The sequence below is a fragment of the Hemiscyllium ocellatum genome, chromosome 31 (assembly GCF_020745735.1).
Source record: "Hemiscyllium ocellatum isolate sHemOce1 chromosome 31, sHemOce1.pat.X.cur, whole genome shotgun sequence".
Classification (NCBI taxonomy): domain Eukaryota; kingdom Metazoa; phylum Chordata; class Chondrichthyes; order Orectolobiformes; family Hemiscylliidae; genus Hemiscyllium; species Hemiscyllium ocellatum.
In genome coordinates this window covers 42710297-42733731 of record NC_083431.1, presented here as the reverse complement: position 1 = coordinate 42733731, position 23435 = coordinate 42710297, and the positions used below count along the sequence as shown (strand labels likewise).

Sequence of the window (23435 nt, the reverse complement as noted above, 5' to 3'; positions counted from 1 at the left end):
CAGTGTTTCTAATTATTTTGACACTGGTTACCTATGGTACAAGTACGTTTTAGAACATAATTACAAAGCAGTTTCCCATTTAGGATAGACATGGGAATTTGTTTCTGTTGAATATTACCTCCGTTGCAATTCTTTAGGATTCCAAGCTTTAAATTCAGACTCACGAATTAGAATGTTGCATGGTCTCTACCTGAGCACTTTCTGTGGTAAAGCAGTCCATGTTTCAAAAAGTAATAAATGTTTGCTAAACTCTCTACTCCAGTCTGTGACCATTTTCGAGTCCTGGAAGATTTGGAAAATGGTTACAGGGTAGAGGGAGGCCGTTTGGCTCACTGTATCCATGCCAGATCTTTATTTCATCGGCCAGCATTTTCTCTTTAGCCTCCTTTGAAGTGGGGGAACAGCAGGTGGAGACATGTAAATAACATGTGGTGTCTGGACTATGTCAGACCCTGGGGAGTGTTGTTGAGCAGAGACACCTTGGTATTCAGATACATAGTTCCCTGAAAGCAGAGTCAAAGGTAGACAAGGTGGTGAATAAGGCATTTGGCACGCTTGCTTTCAGTGGTCAGAGCATTCAGTATATGAGTTAGGATGTCATGTTGCAGCGGTACAGGACTTGTGGACTACTGTGTACAGTTCTAGTCACCTTGCTAAGGGAAGGGTATTATGAATTTGGAAAGGATACAGAATGAGGGTATCCAGTTGAGAGTAATGATAAAAAAAAACTGGATTATTGGAACTATCCACTAGAATGTACAGTGGCTATCTAGCATGGTGCATTGTGTGATTCATATGCTCACTGCTGGGTTAAAACATGACAGTCATATAAACATGACCCTGATGTAATCTCCTTTGGAGCAAAGGAGAACATGAGAGGTTTGAAAGAGATGTGTGAGACGAGAGAACATAGAACAATACAGTGCAGAACAGGCCCTTTGGTCCTCGATGTTGCGCTGACCTGTGACTGTTCTCAGCTCGTCCCCCTACACTGTCCCAAAATCATCCTTGTGCTTATCTAAGGATTGTTTAAATCCCCCTAATGTGGCTGAGTTGATTACCTTAGCAGGTAGGGCATTCCAAGCCCTTACCACTCTCTGAGTAAAGAACTTGCCTCTGACATCAGTCTTAAATCTATCACCCTCAATTTGTAGTTATGCCCTCTCATACAAGCTGACGTCATCATCCTTGGAAAAAGTCTGTCTCTGTCTACCCTATCTAATCCTCTGATCATCTTGTATGTCTCTATGAAATCCCCCCTTAGCTGCCTTATTTCCAATGAGAAAAGACCCAAGTCTCTCAGCCTTTCCTCATAAGAATTCCTTCCAGAACAGGCAACATCCTGGTAAATCTCCTCTTTACCTTTCCCAATGCTTCCACATCCTTTCTGTAATGGGGCGACCAGAACTGTTCACAATATTACAATTGTGGCCGCACCAGTGTTTTGTTTACATTATTTATTACAGATTTAAATAGTGTAAACAAAGGAAATCTGCTCCCATTGTCTGTTAGCACAAGGACTCAGATACAGATCTAAGGTTTTGAGTTCAAGATGTAAAGGGCATGTGAGGAGGAAATGTTTTGCACCGAATGGTAAAGATCTGGAATTTGCTACCAGCAAGGCAGTGGAAGCGATGATGATAAATCATTTCAAAAAGACATTGGAAGACGCTTGTGGGTCATAATCCTGCAGGGACAGAGAAGTGAATAAAACTGATTAGATTGCTGTGCACATAGCCAGCATGAACTTAATGAACCAAATGGCCTCCTGTTATGTCTAAATGACTCTATAATGGATGTCAGTCTGGCAAATCAACTGATGGGAGCTTACAAACACAAGAGTAAGTCATCAACAGGACTGTCTTTGAAAATCTTTTTAAAGGAGACAATTCTCCAATTCTTTTGAGAGCACACTAACAAAAGGAATAAGATCCCATCATCTTCAAGGTTTAATGAGAGGTAGGGTGTTACAAACCTAAACACAAACCTATTTCTCAACATTTTTTCACTTGGCTGGTAACTCACTTCCTGACTGTCTGAAGCCTGCCACCATCCATAAAGCAGAAGTCATGAATTTGATGGAGTACTCTCCACTTGTTGGGAGTCATGAGGACTCAGACAAACTCCATTTGCTTGATCAGAATATCATCCATCTTAAACATTCGTTTCTCCCATTACTGATACATATTGGCAGCAGTGTGCATCATGTAGATGATACACTGCAGCGTCTTGCTAAGGCTCTGGTGCTGGTATTTTCCAAATCAGTGGCCTTTACTACCAAGTGGAACAAAGGCTACAGACACATTGGGCCACCACCACCAAAGAGGTCCTTTCCAAACCATTTACAATCCTAACTGGAACCTTTATTACTCTTCCCTTGCTATTGTTGGGGCAAAATCCTGAAACACCTCTTCCTAACAGCATTGTGGGTATACCTGCGCTACATGCACTCGAGTGGTTTAAGAAGGATTAGCATTTGCTAAATTGGGCCAAGCCAAAGAACCTCTCAACGCATGAATGAAAAATAAATTTGGTTATGCTCATTTTCATTACTACAGTGGACATTTTCCTCTTGAAACTATTCAATAGACAGGAGAGAATTTCTGCTCTGCAAGTGCTGAACCATCTAAAATAATCATGTCAATGTTTGTGGCAAAAGTGCACTTACATCAGAGATGTATTTTTGACTAGCTCACATCTCCGATTATCTGGATATCAGCAGGAATTCTATAAGAACATGAAAAGTAGGAACAAGAATTGGTACTTGACTTCTTTAGCATGCTTTGCCATTCATTAACTTCATGACTGATTTACCACGGGTTACAGATCTACTTGTATCATACTTGTTCTTTGACTCCATTGCATTCAAAAATCCATTGCTCTGAGTTGAATACACTTATCCAGTTAACATCTTGGCTCCCAGAAAATTCCAAAGGTTTGCCATCTTTTAAGTGAAGAAATTTCTTCCATCTCAGTGGTAACTGACACTGCCTTATTTTGACACTGACTCTAATTCTACTCTCCCTGTCAAGGGAATATGCTTCCAGTATCTATACTGCCAAGAATTTTTGTATGTTTGAATGAGGGCACCTCACATTTTTATAAGTTCCAGGGGATGGGCTTTATCTTTTGTGCTCTCCTCTTGGAAAATACCTCAGCCGTGGAAACTACCCCATAAATGTTCATTGGATTTTCTCTCTGGTAAGTATAGCCTTCTTTAAGCAAGGAATCTCAACTTCTCACTGTATTCTGGGTTGTTTTCATCAATGTCCTATACAATTTTCTAACGAAAATCCATTCTGAACTTAAGTAATTTATAAAGGATCATGATAATTCCAGGATTTTATATTTATTCATGACAAAAGAAACTGTAGGAAGAGTGTGGAATAATTTATATCACTTCCTTGTAGACCAAATGTACCAACAGCATTTTTTCTACTGCCAAGTAACAACAGCGAGTTTGTATATAGCATCTTTAATGTACTAAAATTTCAAAGGAGTTTGATAGTGGCATAACAATAAAAAGACAAATCACATTAGGACATAGTAGGGCAGTTGATAAAATGATTAGGGTGAGAGATTTCAATGACTGTTTCAAAGATTAAATGAGAGAGAAAAAAAAAGAGGCCCAGGAAGAGAATTTTACACCTTATAACCAGGTTATAGTCCAACAGGTTTACTTGGAAGCGTTGCTTTTGGAGCACTGCTCTTTCATCAGGTGGTTGTGGAGTGTAGCATATTTAGTGCATATTAGTACATTAAAGGTGCTATATAAAAACTCGCTGTTGTTACTTGGCAGAAGAAGAAATGCACTTGGTACATTTGGTCTACAAGAAAGTGATAAAAATAATTCCACACTCTTCTCACAATTTCTTTCATGATGAATAAATCTAAAATCCTGGAATTATCATGATCCTTGATAAATCAGTAAGGTCTAGAATGGATCTTTGTTAGAAAATTGTGTAGGACATTGTTGAAAACAAATTGGAAAACAGTGAGAAGTATGATCTTATACCCACAACCACATGATGAAGGAGCAGCGCTCTGAAAGCTAGTGCTTCCAAATAAACCTGTTGGAATATAATCTGGTGTTGTGTGATTTTTAACTTTGTCCACCCCAGTCCAACGCTGGCATGTCTAAATCATGACAGTAAAGAATGATAGCGATTAAAATCAGGAATACTTGAAGTCAGAATTAGATGATTACAGACCTCTGGAAAAGTTGTAAAGGTGAGGAAGTTACAGAGTTAGCAAGAGGTGAGATTCTGGCGAGATTTGAAAACAAGAATGAAAATTTTAAACAAACAAAATTCTAAGAACCAAAACACCAGGTCTGAAGAAGGTCACTGGACCCGAAATGTCAATTCTGCTTTCCCTCCACAGATGCTGCCAGATATGCTGAATTTCTCCGGCAATTTCTGTTTTTGTTGTGATGAAAATTTTTAAATCAGTACGCTGCTTAATCTGGAGCTAATGACTATAATTTAGTGTGAGTAAGGATGTGAGTAACAGAGTCATAGAGATGTACAGCACGGAAACAGACCCTTTGGTCCAACTTGTCCATGCCAATCAGATATCCCAACCCAATCTAGTCCCACCTGCCAGCACCCAACCCATATCCCTCCAAACTCTTCCTATTCCTTGAACACATTATGATTAGGGAGGATGGAACATTGGAGGCTGACCAGGAATGCATTTCAATTATCAAAATTAGAGTTGACAAAGACATGAATAAGGACTTTAGCAGTTGATGAGCAGAGATTAGTGAGGCATTGGGCTCCAAAGGTGGAAAATAGGGTGACCTTGGTGATGCCGATGGATATATGCTCTTGATGTTGAATATGACATCAAGGTTGTGAACATTCTGACGCAGCCTTAGATAGTTGCAAGAAAGATGGATGGAGCTAGTTTGTATGGAATGGGAGTTTGTTTTGGGAATCGAAGACCTTGCCTTTAGAACCATTGTAGGTTCCGTCTGCTTGGAGAGTCGTGGAGAGGCTATGGAGGAACATGATGTAATCAACCATGTGCAAGAGCTGCAGACAAGCTTGAAGGACAAGGATGGATTATTAGTCTCCATTTTTTCAATGTGACATATCAGTTGTGACTTTGATTCATTTCATTATTGTGACAGGGAGAAGTGGGCAAGAATTTGGGAAATGCCAACAGGTTCAAGAACCTAGAAAAAGAAAAGGAAGTTAAAGATGATGTGATTGTTTGCAAGGTTCAGAAAAATTAAAGTGTTAAATTTTCATCTTTGTTTTTGTATCCCTCTATACGCTTACCCCTGTCTATATATAAAATCATTTCCAGCCCCACAATCCTGTAATTCTGATCTTTTAGCATCACCGGTTTTAATCACTGGTGGCCATGTCTTCAGCTGCTTTGGCTCTAAGCACTGAAATTATCTCCCTAAACTTTTTTGCCTCCATCTCATTTCCCTCCTGTGAATCACTCCATAAAACTGTTTCCTTTGGCCATGTTTGTGGTCATTTACGTTGTTTCCTTATGTGACTCACTATCATATTTTGTTTTAAAACACCCCTGCGAAGCAATTTGGAACGTTTTATTGCACAGAGTCACTATTATAAATACAAATTATTGTATTTTTTTGAGATGATGATAATGGCAGGTTTGAAGTAGTTCGGGATGGTACGTGTAGAGACAGAATGGCTAACAGTATTAACTAACTGAAACCTGGAAGAAAGGCGAATGATCAGTAGTTTTGTGGTTAATAGATTTGAGAGAACAGCAACTGGATTTCATTTTCAAAATGTGTGCAAAGGGCATAGAAACTGGAGAAAGGTGAGAGTTTAGGAATGTGGCAGCTAATTAAGGGAAGTGACAGACGTAGTGATGGAGGCAGTTGAGCATAATGATAAAGTCAAATCCTTAGTTGCTAGAGGTGAGGGTAAAGGGGAAAAAAATGAAAGATCATAAGATGCAGCAGCAGAATTAGACATCTTGGCTCATTGAGTCAGCTCTGCCGTTCAATAATAGACAGGCAGGAAGCTGGAAGAACGCAGCAGGCCAGGCAGCATCAGGATTTGGAGAAGTCAATGTTTCAGGTATAATCCATCTCCTGTTGCTGCCTGACTTGCTGTGTTCGTCCAGTCTCCTGCCTGTCTACTGTGGATTCCAGCAGCTGAAGTTTTTTTTGTCTCCCCCCATTCCGTAATGGCTGATACGTTTTTCAACTCCATTCTGCTGCCTTCTCCCCATAAGTGATTCCCTTACTAATCATGAACCTATCTATTTCTGTCTTAACGATCCTCAATCACTTGGCCTCCGCAGCCTTTTGTGGCAATGAGTCCGACAGATATCTGGACCTCTGGCTGAAGAAATCCCTCCTCATCTCAGTTCTAAAGTGTCATCTCTTTACTGAAGCTGTGCCTCAGGCCATATCTCTGCAACTCGTGGAAATAACATGTTTACATACTCTCCATTTAGGCCTCTCAGAATTCTGTAAGTTTCAATGAGGTTCCCATTCATCCTTCTAAACTCCATTAAGTACAGAGCCAGAGTCCTCCAACCAGTTTTAATTTGACAAGCCCTTCATTCCTGGAATCATCCTTGTCAACCTCCTGTGGACGCCTTTGAAAGCCTTAGATATGGGACCCAAAACAAATTAAAGAAATCTATTAATCAGAGCTGATCAGATTTAACCTGAGACTGAGCAATTTGAGCTATCTTAATTGCTGCTGTGTGTCTCACTGGCATTTGGGTTGCTTTTATGAATCCACTTTATCTCAATTTTTCATACAAAATTAGAGACGTTTCTTGTTTCATTTTCTCCTTCTTGCTCTGAACAGAATTCCAACTTACATGATCTCATATCTTATGGAAACATAGGAACTTTGACACACCTTCCCCACCTGAATGCTTCTATTGGATGTTCAGTGGTATCTCCTACCAAGCACACTCCTACCCGTCTTCCCTCCCAAAAAAAGTTGAACTTGAATATTGTGTCAGTTACTCCCAAATTAACAGTGCTCACTTCTTGTAACTTTCAGTTGTAGCCTGGCTCTCTGATTTCATTTAGCATAAAGGTAGACTTTACCGTCAGCTCTCGACCTAGGCTGAGCTGTCTCTTTCCAGCTATTTTCCATTCCTCCCATTTTTCATCACTGTGGGATCGTGTTCAAATAATGACCAAAATCGGTGAGTGATGAAAATAGCCTCCTTTATTCAGCCGCCACAATAGTACAAGTTACAACCACACAAGTACAAGTTCGAGGTAGCAATGGAATCCTGAAGTACAGTTCTTACTCGAGCCCCTTTATAGATGTAATTCTGCTTGCTGAGCTGGAAGGTTCATTTTCAGACGTTTTGTCGCCATACCAGGTAACGTCATCAGTGAGCCTCTGGTGAAGCACTGGTGTTAGTGACCCACTTTCTAATTATGTGTTTAGGTTTCGTTAGGTTGGTGATGTCAATTCCTGCTCTATTCTCTCAGAGGGTGGAAAATGGGGTTCCAGGCAATGTGGTTGTTGATAGAGTTCCAGTTGGAATGCCAGACTACTCAGGCCTTTTTGTAGCCCACAAACCCACCAACACACTAAAACAGCAGCTAATGAACTTGAAAGACCCTACACAGACAACAAACGAATGTCATTTACAAAATACTTTGCAAAAACTGTAACAAACATGACTGGACAAATGGGCAGAAAACTACCCACCAGAATACATAAACATCAACTAGCCACAAAAATACATGACCCACTCTCACTAGTGTCCTTACATATAGATGAGGGAGGATACCACTTCGACTGGGATAACTCAACCATCCTAGGACAAGCTAAACAGAGACATGCACGGGAATTCCTAGAAGCATGGCATTCCAACTGGAACTCTCAACTAACATGTCGACTTGGACCCCATTTACCACCCGCTGAGAAAAAGTACAAGAAATGATATCATCATAGGAAATGACATCACCAACACAAGGAAACCTAAACACATAAATAGAAAGGGAGTCACTAACACCAGTGATTCACGAGAGGCTAACCGAAGATGTTACCTCGTATGATGGCGAAACGTCTGTAAATGAACCATCCAGCTCAGCAAGCAAACTTACATCCAGAACCTCAACCTGAGCTACAAATCTTCTCAAAACTCGCTAGCCTCTTTATACACAGTTCTTACATATATTAAAGTTCCATTACAATGGTGTTACATTTTTTTTATCCATTGTACACAAAGGTTTGAAGGGCTTCTATCCTTGGAAACAGGAGATGGGTTAAAACATGCTAAATGCTGGCTGCTACTTCTGGTGGGAATATAGTGGTCTGGTCTGCTTTTATAATTAAGAGGTGTTAGTCCTTTTCTCTTTTAAAGTTAATAAATGTTAATAAAAAATGCTAGGTCTATATACTCTTAAATAAGTTAGAAATTGTACCTGTACTTAATAAAATAATCGGGCCAGCATGGTGGCTCAGTGGTTAGCACTGCTGCCTCACAGCACTAGGGTCCCAGGTTCGATTCCAGCCTTAGGCGACTGCACATTCTTCCTGTGTCTGCGTGGATTTCCTCTGAGTGCTACGGTTTCCTCCCATGGTCCAAAGATGTGCGGGCCAGGTGAATTGGCCATGCTAAATTGCCCATAGTATTAGGTGTATTAGTCAGAGGGAAATGGGTCTGGGTGGGTTACTCTTCAGAGGGTCGGTGTAGACTAGTTGGGCCAAAAGACCTGTTTCCACATGTAGGGAATGTAATCTAATCTAAAGGACATTAAAAGGATTACTGTAGCTGGGTTGAGAGATTTGTTTACTATTTGCCGGTGTACGTTTCATTCATTCATTCAATTTCATGGAAACACTGTTTTGTCAGTTAGTTTCTTAAAGGGATAATGTCCCAGTTAAAAGGTATTTAACAGGTACATATTAATTGGGGAATCTATTCACATCCAGGAGATCATTGATAAGGGCTGATGAATATTGTAATATTTTGTGGAGACTTGATGGGGATTGTATTGTTCTGGATGTTACTCTTACTCAAAGGTAAACACTGCTTGGAGCAAGGGCTGATAAGGTGTGAAAATGCAATAATGAGTTTGAAAAGGTTGTTTTAAATTTGGTGGTAAAATAAATGAGAGAACTGTGGTTTTGTGAATGAATGAAACAGTGTTATAGCATGGAGTTATAAATGAATGAAATGGGAATGAGGTGTTCGCTTGTGAGTGAGTCAGCAAAGGCGTTGGGAATGAATGAACAGGAACCTGGTTTTAATGAATATAACAAGCTGCTGAGTGAGTTAATAAAGATAACGTAGAACACAATATGTCACATCATATTCCCATCAGCTACTTCAGCTGATGCTGGGTTCCACAGCTGTGTTATTGGGAAGTGGCTGTTATAAGGATAGTTTGAAAACGTCAGTGTTATAAGCTTCTAATGCTCAGGCACTGTGCATACTCTTAGCTTTATGAGATGAGATTATCTTATCATGTTGTTGCATTACGATTGTACCAGAGATGGTACTTTTAATGTTAATATAAAATGTGAATAAATCTGATTAATGCATAACTAGTACTGCCTGAAGTCTTGTAATGTCTGTAATTCGGAGGTTGACAACTCCTGTGTTCCCACAGCTATCGAGGGACGTTTGTTTATATAGTGTGTGGGAGACTCCCCAGGGTTCCGATGTAGTGCAGAAATTTTCCATCGGACAACAAAGCACTTGTTCTCACCAAAAAAGGAGTCGAGAGTTAGAGCAACTGGGGAAGTTGACTATATTCTCAAGGTACCCTGTAATCAAGGTTAGAATATATCAAGTTCAGTGGGTCATATTGATATATAAACAAACTATTTGTAGCAGAACAATTACAACAACAGTCCTTGTGGCTTTTGGAGATAAGATTATCCATATATCTAGAATGATCAAAAAGGGCATCCTCACAACAGAACCCAAGGCAGCAATTCTGATGTTATATGCCATAATTTCAGGTTTCAGAGTTGATTGTGAATCTTCAAACTGAATCCTGGATTGACTGTCTGAGGAGTTGAACCATCTTAGTGATAACATTGAAACCAGTTTGTAAGATTTTGAAAATCACTTTGGCCAAGTAACTGGACCTTGGTTAGGCCACATTTGGAGTACTGTGTGCAGTTCTGGTCGCCTCACTTTAGGAAAGATGTGGAAGCTTTGGAGAAGGTGCAGAGGAGATTTACTAGGCTGTTGCCTGGAATGGAGAATAGGTCATACGAGGATAGGTTGAGAGTGCTAGGCCTTTTCTCATTGGAACGGCGAAGGATGAGGGGTAACTTGATAGAGGTTTATAAGATGATCAGGGGAATAGATAGAACAGTCAGAGACTTTTCCCGGGTACAACAGAGTGTTACAAGGGGGCATAAATTTAAGGTGAAGGGTGGAAGGTATAGGAAGGATGTCAGGGGTAGGTTCTTTACCCAGAGAGTGGTGGGGGCATAGAATGCGTTGCCTGTGGGAGTGGCAGAGTCAGAATCATTGGTGACCTTTAAGCGGCAATTGGATAGGTACATGGATAGGTGCTTAAGCTAGGACAAATGTTCGGCACAACATCGTGGACTGAAGGGCCTGTTCTGTGCTGTATTGTTCTATGTTCTCTGTTCTAACTCACGGCATGGATTTTTAAGACCCAAGTCTATTGAGTTGATACCCAGTACTGCTCATCGTTGGGATGTGAATGGTTTCATAATGAGGAGTTAGATCGACCAGCCTGACAGAAATCCTCTTGAAGAACTAAATCTGACTGCTCATATAATATGAGTGATAGTGACAGGCTGCATCTATTGCTCACTTTTTTACTGCTTCCATGTTGCACTGAAAGATTAAGGGTAGATGTTGACTGAGTAACAGTGCAGAAAAGGTGGCAGTGCTTCCATTGTGGCTTTTATCCTTTTTAAAAGCAGTTTATTGGTAGGACAACCTTCCAAAGTAGAAACATAGTTCCACATACATCAGAAGTATGATCAGGAAAAATGAAATGCATGTCATGTTAAAGATGTAAATATTAGACCAGGTGACCAAAAGCTCGTTCAGAGCGATTGCTTCTAAAGGAGGGAAGAGAGATGAAGATAGGGAGAACTTCAGAGAAGGAACTCTAATGCATGGAGCTAGTTTGCTGAAGGCACTGCCACCAATAATAGGACAAAGGAAAGAGAAAATTCCCTCGAAGCCAGAATCAGAGGAAAAGAGGATATGGTAGGGCAAAAGCTGTTAGACCATAAGATTTTGGAGCAGAATTAGACCATTCAGCCCATTGAGACTGTTCCACCATTCACCTGGAATGTAGTAACCTAAGAAGTAGGTCAGTGAGTACAGAGACTGCAGAAGAGTTTGAGACTATGGCAGATATAGTTGAGAGGAAGAGCAGTTAGAGAGAGAGGTTGCTGAGCTCAACGGAACTGGAGGCTTGGACAGTATTGCCTAAAGTATAACAGGTAAAATGGATGAACTTCGAACCTAGATTAGTGCAAGCAATTATGATTTGTCATCATCGGAGAGAAATGGTTGAAAGAGGGGCAGGATTGGCAGCTTGACGTTCCAGGATATTGATGTTTTACACGAGACAAAGGAGGAAGCAAAAGAGGTGAGGGATGTTGTATTACTGTTTAAGGAGCAAACCACAGCTGTGTTGAGGAAGGACACCCTAGAGGGATCTTGTAGAGAGGTATCATGGGTCGAGCTCAGGAATAGGGTGGGTGCACTTACAATGTTGGGACTGTACTACAGACCTTCCAGCTGCCAGCAGGAGAAAGAAGCAGATATATGTAGTCAGACTCTGGAAAGATTTGAAAACAACACAATTGTTGTGGTGAGTGATTTTAACTTTCCCCATATTAACTGGGACTCCTTAAGTGCTGAAGGTTTGGTGAGGAGCAATTTATTTGGTGTGTCCAGGAGGATTTTTTTGAAACAGTATGTGGAGAGGGCCGTACTGGACCTGGTATAGGGAAATGAGCTCAGCCAGGATAGCGTTGGAATGGACGAAAAGTGATGAGTACAGATGTGGAAGGGAAGGGGTTGGGGGGGGCGGGTGGCGAAGGGAATGAATAATACTGTGGATATTAAGCCAGCAGTTGCTTTGTGATTGAGGAGATATAGCACTGAATCTGAGCTTGGGGTCAAAGAGAAGGCTGGTTTTAAAGAGTTTGGCTCTGTGAGATGGTGGCTAGACAAGGAATAGAATTGTGGATACATGGTTGGAAATTTATGATGGGCTAAGAAGATAGGTTTAGTCTCCATACGTTAACTCACCTCACCCAAGTCTGGATATCTGATGGGCAAGTGGTAGCCATGCAGATGCATTGCAAGGGTTGAAGCAAGTAATGGAAGAGTGGAATTGATTGCCTTCAGTGGTAGCTGACCCTACGTCTGCAAACGGGTCTTGTCAGTGGACAACATGTAGACAAAGAAGTTGTACAGGATGGATCCCATGGCAACTTCAGAGTAAATTAGAAGTGGTTGGCAGAGATCTCATGCTTGGAGATGCTTTTGTGTAAGATCAGATTAGAAGAATACTACTAAAAGAAGACATTTTCACTGAACTGGATGTTGGAAACCTATCACCTCTACCACTAAGAGGAACAAGGACAGTAGAGGCATGCAAGCACCAATGCCTCCAGCTTACTTATTAATCACAAACCATTCTGACTTAAATTTGTTGCTGTTCTTTCATTGTCAGAGTTGGAATCCAAGAACGTCCCATGAAGAAATGTTAAAAAAAACTTGAAAGTGATAAAATGCACCAATTTTGAATCTCTCTTTAATGTATTCTTGATAAATTACCCAAAAAAGGAATGAAGTGAATTTGGATGCAGGCTGAACAATCTACACCATAACATTAATCTGTCCATTTCAAATGTTTATTGACCGAATGTCCTTTCAGTATACTTCGATTTGGTACTAATGATCAATTTGTTTGTTGCAGAATGCTCCAAACTTTCTGCGAGCGTCAGCACTGTCTGAGCATGTCAGTCCTGTTGTGGTCATTCCTGCCGAATCCACCTCTCCTGACAGTGAGCCCGTTGTGGAAACGGATGACCTGGTTGAGATGAACTCATCATCCCAGCAGGTAAGAGAAGTGGAGTTTCATGAAGTCTTGTGTAACTGTGGGCTCTGTTGGACCTAATCAGACATCGTGTATCTCAGCATCAGTTTTAACATGCAACAAAGGTAGCCTTGGAGCCTGTGACATTGGCCAACTGCTTTCATTTCTGGTTAGATCAATGTTTCAGGAAATGTGAGAAAATTACAAAGGAATTATGGAATAAAGCTGTTTGTTGCAGTGTAGTTACATCTTCAGGAAGGCAGTCAGCCAGAGCTTTTAAAATAGAAAAATGTTGCTAACACAATGGTTGCTTTCAAATAGATCATGAATTTGAGGGGGGGAAAGAATTGACTTTGCAATGTCCTGTCTTTTCAATGGCGAGACGTGTTCTTGGGTTCACTCTTATTTGTATGGTTTAAGGCTAAGGGTGCAGTGTTTGTTTTCACACTGCAGCATTGAATAAGCAGTGATAGGAGATGCCAAAGATCATCCTTTGATTTTCCTTGTCATTTCCCTACCATTTCCTGAAATCAGTGGAATCGCCACTGAACATCTTCATGAAAGTTTGACAGAGAATTGAGCAGTCCTGTCTTCTCCCTAAATCTCATGCTCTTTTCCTAATACCTTGTGAATGAAACAATGGTAACCAGAACTGTACTCCAGCCATGGCCTAAATAAAGTCATATATAGCTCCATCATAACTTACTTGCCTTTATTAGTAAAGTCACTATCCTATATACCTTCTTAACCATCTAATCCATCTGTCCTTCTACCTTCAAGGGTTGATGGATATGCACAAATCCTGTCTACTTAGGGTCCCTACAGCTGTTTGCAGAGAGATTAAGCACAAGAAATGTCGAAACAGGCCATTTGGCCCAACAAGTCCACACTGACCCTCCGAAGAGTAACCTGTTCCCAGATCCATTTCCCTACCCTATTACTCTACATTTCCCCTGACTAATGCATGTACCTACACATTCCTGAACCCTATGAACAATTTAGCATGGCCAATTCCTACTATTTAACGTGGACTCCCTTGCCTTGTTAGTTCTTCCAAAACATGTCACCTCTCGTCTTTCAGGATTAAATTCCATTTTCCACTGTTCAGCCCATCTATAACATCCTGTTGTCTAATGATTGCTACCTCGCCAATTACCATACCACCAATTTTCAAATTTTCTGTAAACGTACCAATCAGACCTCCTACGTTCGTGTTTGGATCATTAATGTACACAAAAAACAGCAAGGGACCCAGTGTCAAATGCCACTGGGCACAGGCTTCCAGTCACAAAAACAACCTTCAACCGTCACCTTCTGCTTACTGCCACGTTGCCAATTTTGGATATAATTTGCTAATTTGCCTTGGATCTCATCGACTCTTAGCTTCCTAACCAGTTTGCCATTGTCAAAGGCCTTACTAGAATTCATGTGGACTAGGTCAACTGCACTACCCTTGTCTAAACACCTAATTACCTCCTCAAATCCAAATTTATTAGACACGATCTCCTCCTTACAAGGAAATGCTGACGATCCTTGATTAATCCTTGCTTCTCCAAGTGGAGATTAATTCTGTCCCTTAGAATTTTTCTAATAGTTTCCCGACCACAGATGTTGGAATCCTTTAATCTATAAAATGTTTGCATTACCTATCCTACCTGGTGGAGTGGTCCTATGCTTGAGTTACTTGAGGGCTGTTCAGGTAAATTACCACTTAGTGTGATCAGTAATGATATCCTGATACTTTTATAATGGAATTAGAAAATTCTGGAAATCCCCAGCAGGTCATACAGTATTTGTGGAGGAAGGAGTAGAGTGAGGTCAATGATCTTTCTTCAGAACATGTTTTAAGCAAGTTCAGAAACAGAAAATGGGGCGGGAGGAAAGAATGAGAAAAGAAGGGTCGTGATAGGATGGAAAGCAAAAGTGATTTAAATGACCAAGAGTTGAAAGTGCAAGAAAACAGAAGATGGATTTGTGAAAGTCAAAAAAAAACAAAAATGTGTGCAGTGGAGGTTTAATAAAAAAGAATAGTCAACTTAAATTTCTGCCTTTTGATAAAATGGAGACTAGAATCTGATTTGAAATTGTTAACTCAGTATCTTGAGATAATTTGCTTTCAGTGTCACTGTTGAATTTGTATATTTCATGTTATAATCTTTGCCCCATCTTAATTGTCATTTTTGTCATTTCTGTATAATATTAAAATTTGAACTTTAATGTATTATACATCACTGTTCAAGGGTCAAAATATTTCTCTTTCTTGAGGGCTTGCCTTGAGATTTTCCTGACGGCTATATTTTGATATCAGAGCTACATTTTCATTGTCGCCAGCTAATGTATTAGGTGATGCTGTTACATAATATCAGTACCTTCCTTGTTTGTGTTGACAGATTGAACATTTTGATTAACAGACCAGCATAATTAGAAAAATTCATCAATACTCTTAATGATGATCCATTAATCTTAAAGCCACAATGCACAAAGAAAGGATTAATTCCTGAGACATCACACCATTTTTAAATTGATACAAGAGAACAGACAAACCAACTAATACATGGTTGTATGTGCAAAAAGCTATCACCCTAAATGCACCTTCCACAAACTAATAAGGACACCACTAATGCAGCTAAATGTATCTGCAGCCTCCTTATGTCTTCTTCACAGCATGCACTCTGACCTATCTTATTGTCAGCAGCAAATCTGACTAATGTAGTGGAACCTTTCCTCTCAACTAAGTGATGCAAGTTGACGCTCCAACACAGATCCCTGTGGGTGTCCACTTGTCACATCCTGGAAATCAAGTAAAAACCAATTGTTGTGTGCTCTCTGCTTGCTGCCAGCTAGCCAAACTTCAATCTCTGCTAATATGTTACACGCTACATCATAAGTTTTCATTTTTCGCGGTAACCTTTTATGTAGACCCTTATCAAATGCCTTTAGGAAATCCACATACTGTACTGACTTCCCTTTATCCATTGTTCCTGTACTCCTTCAGGAATTCCAAAAAAGGAGATTGAACATGGTTTCCCTTTCAAGAAACCATTGTTGACTCTTCTAGATCATCTCTGGTAATCTCTTTCTCCTTGCTTACAAACTTTGCAAACCTTTCCCCATGCCCCTCTTGCAGCCTCCTTTCCATTTCTTTTTTCCCTCCATAAACACTCCTGCAACTACCTCCTCCCCCAGTTGACATTTCCACCCTTGACCTAGCAGATAGAACACCTGGATCCAGCAGTACGCCCTTTCTGCCTTAGCAGTAGACTACCCTGGCAAAATCCTTGCTTCCAGATCATTGGTGGACTTGTGGTTCTCCACCCTAGCCTTGTTGCACCCCATCAGCTCTAACACAGCTTGACCCCCTCCGCAGACCCAGGTCCCCACCTCTCAAGCCGACCTCATCTCCAGGATCAGTGTTCCTGGCGACTTCCTTACTGCCTGACTGACTTGCCTATTTGATTGCTGCTCCTCCAATCATAGGCTGTTTCTCTTCTGGGTTTGGTTACTAATGAAGCAATCAGCAGCAATCATGGGAGCGATCTAGCCTGTTTTTGTGGGGGCAGCTCCTCACCCCTCCCTTCCATTCTCTTTAAAGGTGCCACTATTCTCTGAGTAGATTTTCCTAGAGAATGTTAGGGGCAAGTTCATCATGCTGCACTTGTTTGCTTTGAGTTTATGAATGTTAAACTTAAAAAAAGGTAAATTTGCAAGGCATCTTTTCTTAATTATCCTGAAGGGCTTTTAATGTTGATTTGCAATGTTTACCACGGGGGCAATCTTGAGTATTTCAAGGTCTTTTACTCGTTCCTGGAGGTACCTGAAATGTTTGCAGTGGAAGTGATTATACACATTGCTGTAGCTATCAGGCAAATTACAAAGTCCCAGGGGTCAGTCAGTCGTAAACTCGGCTGACAATTGAGATGTTGTTCAGCAATAAAACGTGTGAAATCCTCACCGTTCTAAGATGGGTCCGATTAGGAACCTCTAATGTGGTGATTTTAATACTGTGACCCACCTTCACTTCTAAACCTTAATGGGGTTGATTTTCTTTGTCAGAAACCAAAATGTTAAAGTAAACCTTAGAGTTGTATAATTGACAGAGAGGTCAGCTAGCTTTGCGATAGCTAGCTTGGAGATTTTGCCTTTGGTCTCTGTGTATAGAAATTGTGTGTTCTTTTTCATTGAATGAAGAGTGAAAAGAGTTGACTAATTTCACAGTGAAAAGGATATTCCTATCATATTTTGGACAAGATAAATCAGAATTTGGATTGATCATTTATTGTTTCAGAGGTGTCCAAATCCTGTGAAGTACACTTGGATTTGAGCTTGATCATTTCAGCCACTGTTGTTTGATGAGCATTGATGGTTTGGGTCTGACTCATAATGGGAAGGGAAGTTTGATGATATGGGGAGAAGTTAAATCAAACAAAGAATTTGTGTTGACATGAGACAATGAGTTTGATGATAGATGAATAGATTGTAATATGGAAATATTTTCTTTCGTCTTCTTTAAAGTTGTTCATGATAGATGTTCAAAAGGGAATAGTGAAATTACAAACCTTTTACCCCCCATTTTGCTTGTTATTATTGTGTAACGGAGGGATAACGTGTAAGACAGGCACTGAGATGGAGAGGTGGAATTGTTACTGTGGGGGTGATTGCCTTTTCTCTGAATGGCTTTATGCACTGCATCGCTGAAGAGGTTTGAAGGATTATTATCTGCTTTTATTAGAGAAGCTGCGGTTTATCTGAACCAGTCTGCAATCTTTTATCTAGCAGGTGAAGTTGCCTTTGCAGGGCTTTGCTAAACATGTGGCTTTGTTGTAACTGCAGAACATTGCATTGCTATTTCACATAACTAACTACCACATTTTCATTTCTGTAGAAACCAAAAGAATTGAGGGCATATACAATGGCTGAATAAAAATTCTGTGTCTTTCATTGCTCTCCAAATCAGTTATTCATTTGATATTGGACTCCACGGATTCTGTAATATCAGCATGAAAATAATAATTGGAAAATCCTAATGCATGTCCTTGCTATCATTCTTTTGGGTGTCTGTTGTCATTGTTGGCCTGCACCTTTCAGCCATTCAACGTCCCTGTCTTCATTGTGGATTTTTGTGTGTATTTGGGTTTCTTAGCTGAGATCCGATCCATCGTGCAAGTGGATGTTAGAATTCAGTTCTACTGCAAGCTTGTTGTTCCCATCATAACTTCATCTGTTTAGGCCCTAAACTTTGGCATGGCACACGCTTCTAACCTCACCACCCCTTGACCTTTCATAACTCCATTCTGGTTGCTTCTGTTTATATCTCATTGCATGATTTGGTGTCATGTTTGATATCATTGTGAAGTATTTTGGGATGTTTTATTATGGAGTTCAGTAAGCTTTGAGATGCATAATGATGCCAATAGTGAGGGTTCAATGAAGGTCTCTCCTTCTCAACTTCTTCCCTCTCCTGAGGTGTGGTAACTCCTGGGCTAAACCCCCACCAGTCATTTCTCTCTAATGGGCGAGCAGTACTATGGTCTTGAGGAGCTATGAATATTTTACTTTTAAGATGTTAATGGGATACAAAAACAGCAGCATTTCTGTTCCAAAAATGATCCCATTTAGAAAGTACTATTGTGAATATGTAGTTGCCTCCATTATGGTGCCCTGAAGGTTGAGTGCATTGACAGACATTCATAGTTCAGCACGATTCTTTGAGTGACAGGAGCCTCAACTGTACCCCAGGATGAGTCAGTGGTCCAATTGTAAAGAAGGCAGGAATTATTTCACGAAGAAAAATGTTATATTCAGATACAGAACTCTGTTGGTCAAATGATGGAAGAATCCTTAACTTCCATTGCCGCGACTTTCCTTTTTTGTCTGTTTTGGGATTATCAACATAGTATTCAAGTCTGTATCCTTAAAACTCGAACTAACTCTTAGACATGAGACTAAAGGAGAAATGATTGACCATGATGCTTCTCCAGTTTCAGTGCTCCATATCTCCTTCTTGTTCTCCTCCTCCTCACCCATTTCTCTCTTCCACCCCCAGCCAAAAAAAAAGTCCTTTACTCTCATTAACACCTGTCGAGTGCCTTTGTGATTTCTTTTGGGTTTAATAGAATAAAATAATGCAGAACAGAAGGAGCCCAGTTTTGTCCATTGAATCCGCACCAGTTCTTTTGAAGAGAAATGCAGCCATTGGACCCCTGCCTGCCTATCTCCCCCCACCCCACTAACCTGTTCTTTCCCATTACACCTCCAAGCATTTATCTAATTTCCTTTTAATTCAATTTTAATCTCTTTACATCCTAATATTCAGGAGGAATTACTTCCAAATCCTAACCAAAGTTTGCATATACATTTTTCCTCCTGTTATGTCAGTTATTTTGCCAGTCAATTTAAATGACGATAAATCTGGGTCATCTGAAGATCAGTCTTTCAGCCATTGGAAGTAGTTTGTATTTATTCTGTCCGACCACACAATTTTATATACCTTCACTAAATCTCCTTAGGGTTGTTGGCTTTCAGGATAGTAACCCCAGCTTTTCTATGATCACTCCTCCATGGAGCTGAACCCTCTACCAAGTTTTCATATCCTTCTAGTGCTCAACATTGGAAATCATTATTACAATAGGATCAAACGGTTTTATATAGGTTCAACAAATTTTCTTTGCTTTTGCACTTCCTGGCTCTATTTGTAAAGACAGTCAAAAGCTCAGTTTCAGTATGATGTACTTTATAACTACAGGTTTGTAGAAATGTTTGCACACCATTTGGAGGAGAACTTATTTAAAGGTATGACCCAGTCCTAAGGAAGGGTCACCGGACCCGAAACATTAACTCAGATTTTTCTTCACAGATGCTGCCAGATCTGCTGAGCTTTTCCAGTAACTTCTGTTTTTGATTCTTAGGGGGCTTGGCAGTGTAGGTGTTAAGAGCTTGTTTCCCCTAGGACCAGAGGCCATAATCCCAGAATAAAGGATTGCCCATTTGATTTTGAGATGAGGAGGATTTGCTTTCTTTGAGAGTATTCAGTCTGTGGAACTTTTAACTCAGAGAGCTGAGAGGCTGTGACATTAAGAATATTCAGGGCTGTGATAGACAAGTTTTTTTAATGAACAAGAAAGTTGTTCGTTAAACGATTCCTGAAGAAGGGCTCATGCCCGAAACGTCAATTCTCCTGCTCCTTGGATGCTGCCTGATCTGCTGCGCTTTTCCAGCAACACATTTTCAGCTCGGATCTCCAGCATCTGCAGTCCTCACTTTCTCCAAGGAAATTGTGGGGCAAGGATAGGCTATTCGCTTCCTTTTGCTCCTTTGTCTTATACTCCAATTTTGTCATTTAATATCGACCAAGCAGCTCCACTTTGAAAAGGGCCAAATAATTTTTTTTTCCCCCCCAAGGGCTGTTTTATAATTAGTGCAGATTACTTTTTGATTTCTAGGGGTTCCTCTTGCGTTCTTATTAACTCAACTATTAGGTGATACAATAGGTATCACTACCATGTGACTGTATTTAAATTGATAAACAAGTGTTTTTACTGAGACAGCAACAGAATTCGAAGAATTTATTCATATCTTCCGTTATTGACCTTGCATTAAACTCATGGCACAAGGAGAGTGTTAATTTTATTGTATTACTGTACTTAAATTGGCACAAGACAACAGTGTAAATTAGCAACAAAAACTTTGTTTCCTCATGCTTCTACACAAAAAAACACTCATCACCCAAAGCACCTTTAACAGATATGAGGTCACAGGTAATGCATTTTGTACCATATAGACAAAGCTGGAAAATCTGGGTCATCTGAAGATCAATCTTTCAGCCATTGGAAGCAGTTTATATTTATTTATTCTGTCATCTCTGGAAAATTTAACCAAGCAATCACTATCCTTACGACTGCTTCACAGATCTCAATTGCTAATTTAAGTGTAGCAATTGACAATTTTGAATAGAAAACATCCACTATACATCTCCAGATAATGGCTTTACATTTTGTGCAACCTTAGCTAAATCTTTCGGTCAGTTTCAAGGAAATCATTACCTCGCTGCATCTCGGGTAGTTGTATGTTCCATTGTTGACGGTTTAAAGCTGTTCTGTCTCTTTGCAGCATCCTTTTGTGCCTCCTTCATCCCACTTGGTCGCCACTCTATTGGCACTTGCAACTTGCTCCTTTGCCCCCTGCCCTTTGCAACTGTCAGCCCCCAACAAAGGTCTAGCCTGGCCAGTCCCTGAGGCACAGAGATGTATCTGTCCATCTGTATCTATGACTTGTTCATCACAGCCTTTGACCTTTCAAGCTGATCCTCCAATCACAGGCTGATTTTCTCTCACAGCTGATGCATGCACAGCTGAGGAGCAGCCTGTGATTGAAGGAGCAATTCCTCACGGATTCTGTCTCAGTTTTATTCTGATTGCTTTCTGAAGCTGTTTACCCTCTTCTCCAGGGCTCTGCAGAGACTGACTCAATACTTCCCTCCCTTCCTTGGCTTTGTGCTCTGTGCTTGTTGTGTTAAGTAGTGGTGAGAAATCTTTGTACATGTGAACTGCACCAAGACTGAAACCTTACACTTCGTATTGGTCATTGGTTCTTTTTACCTCATGTAACCCTTTTCCTTACAGAATTTATTTGACAATAAATTTGATGACCTCTTTGGAAGTCCTGGGTCAACTGACCCATTCAATTTTAACAACCAGAATGGAATGTCTAAGGACGACAGGTAAGGAGTATTGATCTCATCAACATCTTGGCTTGAATGTTACTAAGTAATTGATGATTCAATAGCTTCAGGTATTCCTAAGTTGTGGTTTGAAAGTTCCAGGTCTTTCTGTTCGAAATACACTGAGATGCAGAGGGCAGGTGAATGACAATGTTGCAGGAGCCTTCTGCTGCTGCAATCAAAATGAAACTAAAGGAGCATGTGAACTGCTGAAACATGCCAACTGAGCAACATTTTGGTTTTAATGTGACCCTTGTTTTTTAGAGAAATTCTCATGACTTAATTTTGCTTTTATTCCCTTCAATGAATAATATGTCATAGACTGCATCCAATCAAACGTTCAAAGGATAACCCTCCCAGTGGAAGTCGTAGGAAGAACCCATGATGGACAAATTAGTGTAATTTTGATGATAGACAGTAATTGTTCACTAAAAATCTATATTGTCTGGGAAAAAAGGCCAAAGGACTGAACATCACCACATTAGCTTGTCCTCTAATTTACTTCCCTTGGGTCGAGATCCAGCCCCTTAAGATGATTGAATAGATCTCTGCTATCTGAATTCTGTTTCCATTGGGAATGGTTTCCTTTTGATGCAAGCTGTCATGATGAGAGAATGTGCACTTAATAGCAAATGTGGTACAGGAGTTCAGCACTAATGGTCAGTCTGTTAACTGAGACAATGACGTCCATGAATCTAAAGAGCAGTTTAATTGCAATATACACAGGCATGCCAAGATTAAATCAATAGTTGTTTGTAAGTCCAAATCAGAGCCACTTAGTGGTTGGGTGGAAAGTCAGCCCTTTATCATGTGATGATTAGCCATGTCTTAAAACCTTTTGATTTCTGGGAGATTTTATGTTGATGTGCGCTATTATGCCATATCATAATTGTTCGTCTGTAGATGGTAACTACTAGATGTGGTGGAAAACTGCTTTACAAACGGAAAAAGAAATCTTCCCAAGAAACCTGCATTGTGAACGAGATCAGCCAGGATCAATGTAATTTATTAATATTGCTTCCACAGTGATAATGGTAAAGGGTTCAAGATGCGCTTGATTCTGTTGCGTACTGTACTGAATAGACCAAGCGAAATAAAAGTATCACATGCATGGAAACAATCAGCACCTCTTTTTCATTTGTGGGTTAGGAACAAGACTTGACAAGAGCATTGTGATCACTTTAGCTGGCCTCAAGTTGGACACTCGATGGAACAATTAAAAAATGGTCCTGGCTAAAGAATGCACTTGGGGCTGTTCTCATTGGAGAAGAGAAGGTTTAGGGGAGATCTGATAGAAGTGTATAAGATGATTAGGGGTTTAGATAGGGTAGATACTAAGAACCTTTTACCGCTAATGGAGGCAGGTGTTACTAGGGGACATAGCTTTAAATTAAGGGGTGGTAGGTATAGGACAGATGTTAGGGGTAGATTCTTCACACAGCGGGTTGTGAGTTCATGGAATGCCCTGCCCGTATCAGTGGTGAACTCTCCTTCTTTATGGTCATTTAAGCGGGCATTGGATAGGCATTTGGAAGTTATTGGGCTAGTATAGGTTAGGTAGGATTCGGTCGGCGCAACATCGAGGGCCGAAGGGCCTGTACTGCGCTGTATCCTTCTATGTTCTATGTTCTATGTAATGGCCCTCGCTATGTGGTTGTCAAGTCTTAGCTCTCTTTCTCTTTGCATTAT

The 23435-nt window shown here is 40.4% G+C and overlaps 1 protein-coding gene across 3 annotated transcripts in view; it reads left to right on the top strand.

The window, feature by feature from the left end:
- hip1 (huntingtin interacting protein 1) overlaps window positions 1-23435 on the top strand; it is a 351738-nt gene that overhangs the window by 259713 nt on the left and 68590 nt on the right. For all 3 annotated transcript variants that reach the window (XM_060847935.1, XM_060847937.1, XM_060847936.1), the window contains 2 exons: window positions 12911-13054; window positions 21649-21746. In XM_060847935.1, the coding sequence (XP_060703918.1) occupies window positions 12911-13054; window positions 21649-21746 (242 nt within the window). The remainder of the gene's footprint in view (window positions 1-12910; window positions 13055-21648; window positions 21747-23435) is intronic.